Here is a 15,048-nt window from a genome sequence, read left to right as displayed (position 1 = left end):
GCCTAGTACAAATGAGTAGACAAGTGAAACAGATTTGTGTTCAGAAATAGAATCAAACATATGAGGAATCTTGACTTACGGCAAAGGCAAAAGAGCACATCTCATGTGGAAAAAAAAATCAGTTTTAGCTCCATCTCATATCATACCAAAAATCAATTCAGGATGCATTTTAAATGTAAATAAGAAACAAAGCTTTTATAATATAACAGAGGGGGTAATCTTTACAGTTTTAGGGAAGTGAAAGATTACTTAAACTGAATCTGGAAAGAGTCATTCATAAAGACAAATATTCCTGTTAAAATACCTTTCATCAGGGCGCCTGGCTGGCTCAGTTAACAGAACATGCGACTCTTGATCTTGAGGTCATGAGTTTGAGGTTCATGTTGCATGTAAAGATTACTCAAAAAGAAAAAAAATTTAAAAAGGTCCTTCCTCGAAAGATAGCATGAAGACTAAAAATTTACCCCAGAGAGTGGGAAAAATATTTGCAACGCATTTAACCAACAAAGGCTTTGTTTCCAAAAATTAAATTCTAGAAATGATTTTTCAAAGAACTTAAAAACATTAGAAAAAGTCGGCAGAAGATTGGGAGAAGAGCTCTTGAAAAAATGACTATTGGGGGGTGCCTGGGTGGCGCAGTCGGTTAAGCGTCCGACTTCAGTCAGGTCACGATCTCGCGGTCCGTGAGTTCGAGCCCTGCGTCGGGCTCTGGGCTGATGGCTCAGAGCCTGGAGCCTGTTTCCGATTCTGTGTCTCCCTCTCTCTCTGCCCCTCCCCCGTTCATGCTCTGTCTCTCTCTGTCCCCAAAATAAATAAACGTTGAAAAAAAAATTTAAAAAAAAAATGACTATTGGGAAAAATGCTTGGAGTCATCAGAGAAATGCAAATTAAAGTCACAATGTCATACCAGGACCTACTAGACAGGCTAAAGTGAAATTAGCTAATACCACATGCTGGAGAAGATGGAGAGCAACTGAAAGTCTCATGACACTCATGGTGGGACTGTAAATTGCCCAGACTCTATAATACCAATTGGCAGTATCTACCACATTTCAAAATATACCTCCTCTTTGACCCACAAATTCTATTCCTAAATACCCATTAAATATGCATATGTATGAAAATATCTGAGCAAGGATGTTTATAGGAACATTTTTACAGTTGTTCTGAAGTTTTTAAAAATTAATTTTATTAAAATTAATTTATTTTCCATTCCTGTCATGAAAATTTCTGAAGTCAAGGTACATCTGTTTTGAAAATCTCATAAGGCCTGGTAGATACTCGTTTCCTTTACAGGAAAAATGAAATTATTTATTTTTGACCAGCATTATTGTCACGCTTGATTGCCTAATTTAAATAATTTATGAAAATTCAACTATAGATCGTATAATTCATTTCCTAGAAATCTAAAAGCTCTTTCAGAGAAGTTTACTTTTGTAGCATGGATCTCATCTTTTCTTATTTCTCTTTTTACTTATTTGCTTTGTTTTGTTTTACAGGCGAACAAACCTGGCTACAGATCTCTTCTATGTCATTTAATTTGCTTTGTAGCTGAATATTGCCTATACAAGTTTAGGAAAATGAGTATTTTTAATTTTATTGGTTACTGAGGTAATGCTTTTATACTTAAAAAGTTTCCCTTTAATATTTTAAGATCAATTTTTATCCTTAAATAATGTAAAAAAAGGGGGGGGGCTTAAAAAGCTAATGGTACCTCAAAAGCTTCAATGGAGATTTTCAATGAGACACTAAGTTTTGTTCTGTGACTCTCATATGCCTTCAGCAAGTTTTCATTTTATAGCCAATTTTAGCCCCTACATGCTGGCACTTCTCTTTCCTGAGGGCTATAAAGTTTAATAGAGTCCCTGATACAGAGCTCACACCGTGACAACAAAGGCCAAGGTGAGATGTAGGAAAGGCTGACAGCCTAAATACAAAAAGACAGTCAACCCCCTCCCACTCCACCTTTTTCTCTTTCAAAAAAATGAACAGGCAACCAGAAAAAAAAATTGGGGGAACTTAGTGAAAACTAAGTGAACCCCACCCCCAACAATGACAGAGTTCACTGTTAATAATTGTTTGGGAAATGGTTATATATCTGTGGATCCTCTCCTAAGGTAAAAATGTCCGCGTATTTCACTTTAGGGGGTTACAATTTTGTATATCCCTGGGCTGAAAGGTGAATCTATTGAGTTCTGAATATAGAAAAATTAGAGTCCTTAATGTAAAAAACAAAATAACCACTAGTAGGTAACCTTGTATTTGTGTATTTACTTTCTAAATATCTAGGAGAGAGTGTGTGTATGGGTAGGAAGGGGTTGGATTATTTTTGTTTGGGTTAGATTTCATTTTGAATTGCAATATATAAAGTTAAATTTTCATCATTGCCAGATATGAATCAAAAGTTTGTTATTACAAAAAAATATGTTACATAGCACTGAAGACAGGTATATCCAATCAAAGGTCTGGATTTCTAGAATGCATTAAATTTGTAAAGTTCCCTTTAGGAATTTTGTAAAATTATATACACATTTTATACACACACACACACACACACACACACACATATGTATATATGTATATATATGCCAGTCATGTATATTTCTAAATATAGACATCTATTTCTAAATATAGAATGTTATTTCTAAATGTGTACTAAATATAGGGCATACTGGCATTTTCTTATTTTCCCCTGGAATGTGAGTATTTGAGAATTGTTCAATATTTGAGTTTCACTTAAAATTTCATAAGTTTTCAGAAATTATTATTTCTTCACACACTAGTGTTGGCTATTTTCTCAGTTCTTCTGCCTTTTTGCCAAGTGACAAAGTCTGCTTTGCAGACAATAGTTGAAAAAAATTCTATACAGCTGAATAGCAATTAAATGAGGGATAAAATATGACTTCAGAAAAAGCTATTTAGGTGAAGTGATTGTGACAGAAGCCAGCCTGGATTTTACTGAAGAATGAATAAAGTGTAAAGAACGTTCACTTTTCACTGAAATTAAAGTGCATTATACATTCTTACTTCTAAGGTTATTTTTACTACAGATCTTTCCTGACAAACAAAAAACTAAACAATACAATAAACTTCCCTATACTCATTACCCAGCTTCAACAACTATCACCAATGTGTCATTCCTGTTTCAGCCTTTCCCCTTCACTCTTTTTTAAGTATTTCAAAGAAATTCTCAAACATATCATTTTAGCTCAAAACATTTCTAAATTCATCTTGAAACAAACAACCAAAATTGAACAGGACTTTTTTTTTTAAACATAACAACAATGCTATTATCAGTACTAATAAAAACTTAAATGATTCCTTATTAAAATCTAATTCCCAGGCTATATTAAAAATTTCAACATACCTCATCTTTTAATAGTTGGTCTATTTGAATGGGGATCCAAATAAGGTACACTCGTTTTTTCTCATGTTGAAGTCAAATTTATTTAGAATAGCTACTTCTTCCTAATTATTTATTATAACTGGGGCTTTTGTTTGTTTTGCTACTGAGTTTTTGGAAAATTCAGTCAACTAACCTATAAAATGTTCCACTTTCTGGATTCTACTATTTTCATTCCTTGAGATGTCTTCTCTTCCTTTACCTCCTCCTTCTCCTGCTCTTCTTCCTCCTCCTCTTCTTTTTTGTCCTTATTTTTATTTTCTTTTTAATTTTTTAATGTTTATTTATTTTTGAGAGAGAGAGAGAGAGAGACAGAGCATGAACGGGGGAGGAGCAGCGAGAGAGGGTGACACAGAATCTGGAGCAGGCTCCAGACTCTGAGTTGTCAGCACAGAGCCCGACGGGGGGGGGGGGGGGGGGAAGGAGGGCTTGAACTAAAGAACCATGAGATTATGACCTGAGTGGAAGTCAGATGCTTAACCGACTGAGCCACCCAGCTGTTCCAATTTTGTCCTTATTTAAAAAAAATCTTTTATATTTCAAAATGTTCATAAGATTTTGATGGCATAGATTAAGTGTTTATGTGTGTCTATCGGTGCCTGTGTTTGTGATGTTTTGAGTTTATTGACTACAGCATGTAAAATTACATTTTTATTTGCTAGATAGCATATGGTTCATGGTGGTCCTGGTTTAGGAGGCATTCAACCAGTCTCTCATTTCACGTAAATTATCTTGGCTGTCACAACCTTTCCAACCATGGCATGTAAATGCATGTAGCATCTTGGATAACATGAATACAGAGAAATATAAATTTCAGATCTTTGGGGTATTCTCAGCCTTTTCTTTTGTAACAACCTTCTTTGTTTTCAATAAACTATAGTAGGTTTTTGTTTTGTTTTGTTTTGTTTTGCTTTGCTTGTTTGTGTTTGTTTCTTTGTTTTAGGAGTCTGTGGGTTGAAAGTTTCAATTGGTGAAACACAAGATTTGAGTAGAAGAACAAACTAAAAATATGTTTGCTGTGTCTGTTAAGAAAAACAAAAAAACAAAAAACTTTGACCCTGTCTTCTTTTATATTTACTCTGCTTGGCTTGTACTAGCTTTTTCATTTCCGTATCTGACCTTGCAGGTGCAGGTTAAAGGCAAAGAAGTGGTTTAATCCTTCTTAGCTGAAGTAAAGTCCATTCACCAAAGTATTCTTCAGGCTTCTGCCACTCAAAATACGAAATATTCATATATAATGTATGGAAATCAGAATTTCTGGAAATTAAATTATTTTTGGTTTAAATTCAGTAATGATAACTAGGGCCCCCTGCTTCAGTGTCTTGATTTACCAATCTCTCCCTTACAGTGAATCCCAAATAAAGCCACTAAAGCACAGTTCTGTTCATGTTGTAATTATTTTCCCCAAGTTTTATTACTGGAACACAGAATGCTTTCCTACCCATCACACAATGCATAAGCTGATCAAAAACTACCCTTTCAGGCACTCTGCTCCTTGTTACCTCCCTGAACTTAGCCACTCTGCAACCCTGCTTTCCTCAAAGCTGGCCATACATTTTCATTAGCACTTCAGATTTTTTTTTTTGCATAAACTTCTCCTTTTCTTTCTAGAAAAGTTAGGTTACACTTTCAGACCTGATTTAAAGGAGACTTCAACTGTGGGGGAATTCCATAATTCTCCCAGATTTTTAACCATTATTTCTGTATCATTACCATAGCATTTTGCTTATGTTTGTTTGACAGAACCTCATTCTACAGTGGAAAATAGTGGCTTACATATCCGACTCCCTTGGAGAGAAATCATGATGCAAATTTTTCTGCTAAGTGACTGTGCATCCAACTAAGAGTCTATGTATATTTTTTAAACAAATTAAAGTTTAGAAAGCCAGACATTGTGGATATTAACTCTTGAACATCTGCTCAAATGATTGAGTTTTTAGAAAAAACACAGTTTTGATTTTCATGGTGTGCTTTTGAAAGAGTATTTTCCACATACTCAAAGTTGAATGTGGTTAGGATATGCCTATGTCCTATTTTCCTTACATTTTAGATATGATCCCAAAACAGACACATGGACCATGGTGGCTCCTTTGAGTATGCCCAGAGATGCTGTTGGAGTCTGTCTCCTTGGTGACAGGTTATATGCCGTTGGTGGCTATGATGGGCAGACATACCTCAACACTATGGAATCCTATGATCCACAAACAAATGAGTGGACACAGGTAAGAGTGTTGCCAGCATAATATTTCAAATACAAGAATTTACTTCATTTACTTCGTTCTAAATTTCCTTGAACCCCAAGTGATTGATTTAGCCCATTTTCATGTTCATTTTGTAAAAAGTTCACTAAATCACATGTTTTTGTGTACTTTTCTCTTATGTATTTTGTAATTAATAAAATTCATATTAAAATGTGATATTCATGCTTCAATGGGATTTCCACTTTATTATAAGTAATAACAAGGAACAGTAACTGAATTTTAATTAGCTGAAACAAAAAAAAATCAAAGTGGAATATATTGGTTCACAAAATCCTAACTTTAGCATATTTGGTTTTAGAGGTAGCTGGAATAAGAAGATGGAAAGCTACAGAAATCAACTTCCTGCCTCCCATTTTTGCTTTACTCCCTTTATTAGGCCCACTGTTACCGACTGCAGAGAACATTTACCATGGAGTGGAGATGCTAGAAACTCCAAGTAGCAATCCTCACAACCAAAAACAGAAAACAAAAACAAAAACAAAACACCTGCTTTTTAATTAAAAAAACAATACAAAACAACAACAAAACAAAGAAACAAACAGCAAAGGGCTCTAAATGATCTGTCATGTAGAAAGTGCTCACTCCCAGACAATCACTTTGGTCAGGAAGATTCAGTGAAATAGCTGATCTTAAGTGAGGTGCTATCCCTTGATATACAGTACACTGTAGTTAGAGACTCAGGATAATGCTAGAATAAGGCAGCTCCCTGTCTGGTCACATAGCTGAGGATTTGTGTTGCATGTGTGGGTGCTGGGGGAAAATAAGGGCAGTGCAACCAAATTATAATGGAAAACCCCTTATTCAGTATTACTACTATGACCTCACTTTTAACGGAGGGAATGGATATATTCTAAGACTTGTGTCCCTGTATTTTATTACTTTCTACTCCAAATTTCTCAGCGTTTCTATTATTCCTCCCCTTTATCAGAAACTTAGAAGCAAGATACCATTCCAATAAACAAACCATTTCCATCAATGGATGCAATGAGATTCAAAGGTCTTATTGAGTTGAAGCAGAATAAGAACCTCATCTCCTAATATTCCTCAGTGGATGGAGGGTTCCATTTTTTTGAGGGGGGAGGGATTGCAGAAATTGAACAAAGTTTATCTGAAGAACTTGAACACTGATTGAAGTAAATTTCTTTTAAAGATACTTACTTTTAAAGATATATAACTTCCTTGATTGTGCCAGTTTCGATATGTTCAATCACAATATTGAAATAGGCTGAATCTGAAGTACAAAACTAAATTCCGAATGTCCAGACTGCCTTATGGATCATACCCTTCCCTAAGAGAAAATCCTTTGATTTCACAGGAGATAAATGAATTTGGCCAAGAAGGAAAAAAGAAGGCAGAATGAAGGAAAGAAGGGAAAGTTTTTGGAAAACTGGGTCGTGTGATTTTCTGTGTTTCACTTTAATTCTAAGAAAAGAATCATTTCCTATCCAAAGAGCAGCAAATATAAAAGCAGTTTGTAATTATTGCACTAAGTTTTTAGAGGATATATTTTAACCTATCCTCCTTCTGATTCCCTAGTGTTTACAAAGGAGACACTGCATGTATTAATGATTGTTGATTTGCCAAGGAAATGTACCAGTTCAATGATACATATTTAAAATGTGCCACTTTCACAAATGAACATCAAATAAAGGAAGTTTACAGGCATATCAATGATAGAATGCAATCTTCATTTCGTGTTCATAATAATGAGCCATTTTGCTTATCATTCTTCTGAAATTAAAATCAAAATAATCTGTGTAGTAATAATAGGTAAAATTCTCCTGAAGACTATTTTCCCTCATCTGTATATTTCTGTGCTGTGTTTTGGATCATATAACAACTTACAAACAGGAAGGTGGTATTTAAAATGGTTTATAACAGCTTTACAAAAATGTTTTATAACAACTTTAAATACAATAAACATTAATTGTAAAGCACTTAAATTACTCTAAGATTTTATGTCTATATATTTTCATTATTTATATTTTTAAGATAGCAGACACGCACAAAATCACTTTGAAAATTTTCATGATTCTAGGTCCCTGGCAAAAAAATCCCATATGTGCTGGACAATGCCTGTTACTTTCCCTCCATTTACCCCATAAATGGAAAAAACCAATATGTTATCCTATTTATCATTGGCATCCCCAAATGGCTGAGCATTAGAGTAAATAAACAAACTATATTAAAATATCGAAGAATGTATATTTGGAACACTTCCTAAGCTAGCTAATTATAAATAATGTTAATAGATTAGGGATCAGTTTCCAGATTCATGTCTTAGATAGTTTTACCGAGAATGCATGCATACATGTATACATGTGTACGTGTGTGTGTGTGTGTGTGTGTGTGTGTGTGTGTGTTTCAATAAATTTGACTTTGTCATTTAACACTGGGTTTATTTCTTCTGTTTTATTTGAAAAAAACAATATGTGTGCTTCAAGACATAAAAAAAGAACTTTCTTCCATTTCCCCTGGTATGGGTAAAATCACCCTTTCATGTGTTGTCTTGGCACATTGTCAAGGTGCTGTTATGTTTTATCCACCCGTACCTATAAAGATAGTGTGTGATTTACTATCATCTCCCCGAAGACTAGCAAAATTGCTGGCACGGAGTAAGAGACAATGTGAATATTTCTTAAATAAATTAGTTGACTATTACTGTTGCAACTCAGTTCTGTTGTGTATGAGTTTAGTTTGTTTACACACAATAGATATATGGCAGTATCCCCTTATCTGCACTTCTGCTTTTCCTGGCTTCAGTTAACAATGGGCTACTGTAGTTTGGGAGCAGGTGATCCTCCTCCTGATGTATTGTCAGAAGGTTAGTTGTAGCCTAATGTTATGTAACAATGCCGACATCATTCACCTCATTTCATCTCATTACATAAGCATTTTATCATCTCACATCATCACAAGAGGAAGGGTGAGTACAGCACAAGATATTTTGAGAGAGAGAACACATTCACGTAACTTTTATTATAGTATATTATTATTATTGTTCTATTTTATTATTAGCTATTATTGTTCATCTCTTATGGTACTTAATTTGTTAATTAAACCTTATCATAGGTCTGTATGTACAGGAGAAAAACAGTATAGAATGTGTTTGGTACTATCCATGGTTTCAAGCATCCTCTAGAGGTCTTGGAAGATATTCCCCGTTCAAGAGGGGACTACTGTAGAGAATAAGTTCCAGGGGAACCTGGTGAAATATCTACATTTTCGGTTTCTTTTTTATAATTGGTTCTGTGGCCAACTTTTCTAGGTTGTCATTCTAGGGTTGAAGGTGCAACCCTGGAGGGAGAACATAGCAGGTTTAAAAAATAAATAAAAATTAATTAATTTATATATATATATATATATATATATATATATATATATATATAATACAAAGTTAGAGCAAAGGGAAAAAGACAAAAGATCTCTTAAGTATTTAAATTTATTTATGGAGAATATATTAGTGCTCAAAATAGCATGGTAAATTCTGTGGTAAGGGAAATACTTAGCTATATGATAGAATTTAAGTGTATTGGGTAGAGAAATCTTCCTTCAGGAAATGGCATGTAGAATGAGGCCTGACAGGTGGCTAATAGTTAATCAGATAAAAATATGGGGAATGGTTTGGTTTGAGAAACAGAATTTGAAAAGAATTGCAGGAAGAACATGTAACATGTTGTACTGGCCAAAAATAAAGTGGTGAGCAAGGAGTTTGGAGACATAAACAGGGTCTATATGAGGCAGGGCCAGAAGCCATGTTTTTAGAATCTTGACTTTAATATAAGGCTGAATGGGAGTTAATGAATTTTAAGCAGGGAAGTAAATAATCAGAATTCTGTTTTAAAATAATTGCACTTGATAGGATGTGAAAAACAGGAGAAAGCAAGATTAGAGTCAGAGAAATCAGTTAGGAGGTTATTTTACCAATCCACTGTAGGGGTGGAAACCTTTATTTACTCCTTCTAGGTTATTTGGTTGGTCTCATAATTAAATTAATATAAGATGGATGAATGGGATAAAAAATTAATTTTGTATGTATGGGAACCCCGTAAAATATGAGAGTCAAAGAAGTGGCCAAAGCAGGAAGCTTTATTCTTTTTCAACAAAATGATAAATTTGTGATGAACTGACAAGGGATTTGAGCTTGTGGTAGTAAATTGGTGAAGTAACAAAGTTTACTTATACAGCATTCTTGGCTCTAAATTCCCTATCTCTGGTGATAAGGATGCCTTCTAGTGTCCTGGTACAGGGAGGTTACCTATCACATGGGAGATTTATCTCCCGCTTTCAATGGGACCAAGGGGGGTCAGCAAGTCCTTTCTGTACCAATCATCTCTGAAGTACCTTTAATTCAAAATAATCAATATGCCAAAGTGGCATATCCTGGGGTGGCATACTGCAATGCTTCACACTCAAGGTAAAATTGTAATGTGAACTGACAGGAATAGGTATAATTAGGTTGGATGGAGAGATACTTATAGGACTTGATGATTATTCAGGTGTAGGGTTGATGAGGTAAAACTAAAGGTTATGGATGTACCCTAGGTGTCTATCTTGAGTAACTTGAGAGTGGTGTCATTAACTGGCACAGGAATCACAGGAGGAACAACACATTTTTGCAAAGAAGTACAGAGATTTATTTTTATAAACACACTCATGCATGTAGGGAGATGTAGATGTAGATATAAAGTGAAGCTATTCATGTTATACTTTTTCTAGAAACTATGCACAGCATTTCTCAGTATTGAATGAACATTGGAGGGTATTTGGGAAAGTTTTCAAAAATACAAGTACCCAATATTCATCCCATTCCTATTGAGTGGTAGGGCATGAGCAAATATACTTTGTAAAAGTTCGTTAGATGACTTTGATATGAAACAATACTTTAAAAAGAGGGACAATGGAAGGAGTATGTGCATTTTGGAGTGAGAAACATTTCAGTTTGTATACGTTGCTTTATATATTGTTCCCTGACATTCCATTCACATACCTATCACAAAAATAACAATACATGATAGGATTATAAAGATGATGTGGTGATCTATAAAAATTATTCTTAATACGAATGAAAGGAATAAAAAATTATCACATAGGAAGTTGCTCTGTGTGCTTGTGTGTGTGTGTGTGTGTGTGTGCATGCGCACGTGTGTATGTGTGTTAACTCTGCAAAGGGATGGCAGGTAACAGTAAGTACATTTAACAGAACTGTAGATATGGGTGGTGATTTTCATATTAGAGAGTGAAACCATATCCTTTCTCAATCAATAAGATAATATATGTGATCTGAGATTATTTTTCTCTTAGCTGTTTTATTTCTTACATTTTATTCACTTTCTTCTCAGCTTGGGATAATATCCTGTAATTTCTAGCCTACTCTGATATTTTTATGTGCATAAATTATTCTTAGAAAACTGTAATGAAAATCTTTCATATCGAAATGCTCAAATTATTCAACTCTTGACTTACCTCTATGGAATAAATTTTCATTACAAAGTGTAAAAAATTATTGTTTTTAATATATTTCTAGCCAGTTTCATAGTCAGGATTATTAAAAACATCTCAATTCTCATTTTGATGACTATCATAAGGTAGAATTTTTTTAATAAGCACTATAGAAATTGTAATTATGGCTTATTTATGACGAAATATTGAAGTTACTTCATCGTTTGTCTCTGTTTAGAATGAATGAATAACACATTTAATTCAGTAGACTATCTGGGGAAATAACTTCAAAATTATTTCAATAAGTGTAATAGCTATTTGATCTGAAATATATTCCAAGATACCACTATGAAGTATTGTCAGAAATGTGTCCATGCAAGCCCAGAAATAAATCTTCGTTGGAAACTTTTCTATAGTATCTTTATGTCACTAAAAATCATTAAATATCTTATTACTTGTATTAAAAATCCCATAAATGACTGCAGGTTTTAACAACTTCAATATGCAAATTTTTGCTCTTTTGTAAATGCCATTTTCATTGTTTCCATTTATTGTACTACTTGTGGCTAAATTGGGAAAATAGAAGCACACATGTATTTATGATTTTAACACATATGAGTGTTTTAAATATATTACAATTTGTATACTATTCTATGACAGTAAAAATTGTCTTAAGTTGTGTTTCATCTTTTTCAACAGATGGCTTCTTTGAATATCGGGAGAGCAGGTGCCTGTGTGGTAGTCATCAAGCAACCTTGACTTATTTTTATTTGGAGAGATTTTATTTGCTGGAGTGGTTATTTTTATAACAGAGAGCAAGAATGAGAATTTCCTGAGATGAAAATTCTTCAAGAACAAGGATTTCTGTAGATTTACCTACTGATGTCAAAAGAGGTAGACTATCAAAAAGAATTATAAGAATAAAAAAAACCCATCAAACTGCTGTGAAACAATGTCTGGCCGTATATTAGTTAGTTCAGGAATGGTTATTGGTAATTTGTTTTGTATTGTAGAATACAATAACTAAAGTTACCAAAGGCTTGTTTTTCTTGAGCAATTAAGAGGAGAGACCAATATTTGTGACATGGATAATTTCATGACTACAACTCATTCAATTGTTTTATTAGTTGGTGGCAATATCAAAGAGGTCAAAGACATGATATTTCGTCTGACAGAACCTGATTGGTTTACTATTTTCCTAATCAGTTGTGGTCATTCCAGGAGGCAGAATGATATTTTATTAAAACAAACACGCTTCTTCCTCATTTTCTCAACTATGAGAACAATTAGAGAAACAGATTCATGCCTGTCTCTTGCATTCAGAAAACAAACTGTTCTGCTAATCAAAACTGCTATATCATCAGAGTGGATGGTTGAAATTTGTTGCAGCCGTATTAGCAGTCTGAAGCTGGCAAACACAAAGGATTGTTTTCATTAGGCTTACCACATTGCTTTGCTTTTTGAACACACTGAGCCAAAGAATCAGTACAATTATGGGCTTTTGCCTTATGTTGAGTTCAGTGTAAGCATGGAAGCTAGTTACTCTGAATGTTATATATATCACTGCATGTTCAAGTCCTTTAGAAATTTGTTCATAAAAAAAACAAAAACAACTTAGAATTTTGAGGGAGAAATCTATGATCCATTCATTTGGAGTATTAATGATCATTGTTAGAAGGAGGGCAGACTCCAGATTCTCATTCCCCATTTTTCAAACTTGTTACATTGATATGCACATTATTTTATGCCAAATGTTTGTAATTGTTTAAAGCATAAAGTGGAAACATTACACATTGTCCTTAATAGATTCATGTAAATTTTAAATATAATTAATAAATGATAGAAAATTTGCTTTTATCACTGTATCTTTCTTCAATAAATTTTAATTCAAATCTGAGTGAAAAACTGATAAGGCTGGGGCACCTGGGCGGCTCAGTTAGTTAAGCATCTGACTCTGGCTCAGGTCATGATGTCACATCACAGTTCATGAGTTCCAACCCCGCGTTGGGCTCTCTGCTGACAGCTTGGAACCTGGAGCCTGCTTTGGATTCTGTGTGTGTCTCTCTTTCTGCCCCTCCCCCCCTCAAAAATGAATAAATTTCAAAAAATAAAAATAAAAAAATTGATAAGGTATACTGTAGAGATAGGGCATTTTTATTGCTTGAGTTTTCAAAATAATCAAGGAGTATGTATCTCTCTCAAAATGTTTATTTCCTCCTAAACATTACACTGGCATCAAATACAGTCTTTAATTATTGCCTTCTTTTGTAGTCACTCAGTTGAGGTAGTTAGAAATAATGCCTACAAAACACACATCACATAATGAGTGCTGATAATTGTGCAGGATCTAGAAAAGGTGAAAAGAAAAATCCTCTTTGAGTCAGAGTAAGCCATGGGATTGATTTTTATTGCCGGATGGAGAAAAATGTTTGAAATCTAATAACCAAGGAAAATATTGATAGTTTGTATAAAGGAAATATTAGGAAATCTAAATTTTCCCAACATATACATATGATCAAATTTATTGGTCACATTTTACCTCAGAAAAATTATGCCACTAGAAGTATAAGACAGGAGGAAGTATCAATGATTTTTAAAAATTGCAGGTAAAAAAATGCATAGCATGAAATTTATCATCTTCACCATTTCTAAGTGTATAGTTTAGTAGCATTAAGTACATTTAGTTTCTTCTTCCCACATATTTTCTCCAAGACATAGAACATACAGAGAATATTAGCCAGCTAGAATAGACAACTTAGTTTTGAAATTAAAGAATAGAGGAGAAGATAAAGTAGGTATGTCTATTTTTTAACCACTAAAGTTTTGTGGTGGTCATATTTAAAATTTGATGAATCAAGATCTTTACTATATTTTTTCCTGATAAGGAATTTTCCTGAAGCAAACTTGCTACATCAACCATCTACTTTCTATATATAGATCACATTAGCCTATGCTACTGCTTATATTGCAGAGTAAGTGTATACAGTAATTGATCAAATGATGACATTGAACAGCACTTTGGATGATGAACTGATAAGCCTATATGAAATAGGGAGAATGGATTTAATTGTGCCAATTTGCTGAAAAGGAAATTGTCCTCCAAGGTCACATACTAAATAAGTCCCAGCACTTATTATCTACTCTGCCAAGACTCCAGTCCAGGATTCGAAACTTGACTCCGTCAATTGATAAATCAGTTCTGCTAACGATTGCCACTTGAGGTAAAATTTTTGCTAATAGGATTCACTATTTGGCTCTTTGAATTAATAAAGCATTTGGGGCATCTTGGTGGCTCAGTTGGTTGAGAGTCCAACTTCGGCTCAGGTCATGATCTCACAGTTGGTGAGTTCAAGCCCTGTGTTGGGCTCTGTGCTGACAGCTCAGAGCCTGGAGCTTGCCTCGGATTCTGTGTCTCCCTCACTCTCTGCCCCTGCCCCACTCATACTCTGTCTCTCTCAAAAATAAACATTAAAAACATTTTTAAAAAATTAACTAATAAAGCATATTTAAATAAAAAAGTATAGAAAATAACATCTATGAGGCTAGTTTTTCCAAGATACCATTCCATGTTTTTATTACATTGGTATCCCTGAAGTGTAACATTTTTATAAATAGCACAATGAAGTATTAGAATATTCTGCAAGTATTTTCAATTTTAATGATGACTGTTAATGAGAATATGAATACATAATATGGTTCAAAATTCTTTATAAAGTATGCAATCACATCCAAATCTCCAAACATGGCGGTACTGAATTTTTTTATGTTGCACATTAAAAGCCAATAAAATGCAATCTTACAGTTAAAATAAAATCAAAGAGATGACATTTGTAAGTTTCTCCTAAATACTGGAACAGGAGACTGAATAAGAATAGAAGCATTAGTGCAATCTCCTGAAAAATATTGGCTAGTCAAAGAGTATAAAGAATTTAAATTATTAAC

At 33.9% G+C, this 15,048-nt stretch overlaps 1 protein-coding gene across 3 annotated transcripts in view; it reads left to right on the top strand.

The window, feature by feature from the left end:
* KLHL1 (kelch like family member 1) overlaps nt 1–12,951 on the top strand; it is a 354,119-nt gene extending 341,168 nt beyond the window's left edge. The window contains exons 10-11 of one of the 3 annotated variants that reach the window (XM_027064980.2): nt 5,454–5,625; nt 11,806–12,950. In XM_027064980.2, coding sequence (XP_026920781.1) covers nt 5,454–5,625; nt 11,806–11,865 — 232 coding nt within the window. In that variant the 3' untranslated portion in view covers nt 11,866–12,950. Of the gene's footprint in view, nt 1–5,453; nt 5,626–11,805 lie in introns of all 3 variants that reach the window. The other 2 variants (XM_053216359.1, XM_027064981.2) reach the window with 2 other exon arrangements.
* The last annotated feature ends 2,097 nt before the right edge of the window (nt 12,952–15,048 follow it).

This window comes from Acinonyx jubatus, chromosome A1, assembly GCF_027475565.1.
Source record: "Acinonyx jubatus isolate Ajub_Pintada_27869175 chromosome A1, VMU_Ajub_asm_v1.0, whole genome shotgun sequence".
NCBI lineage: Eukaryota > Metazoa > Chordata > Mammalia > Carnivora > Felidae > Acinonyx > Acinonyx jubatus.
Note: the sequence above shows the minus strand (reverse complement) of the source record. Positions and strands in the feature narration are given on the sequence as shown.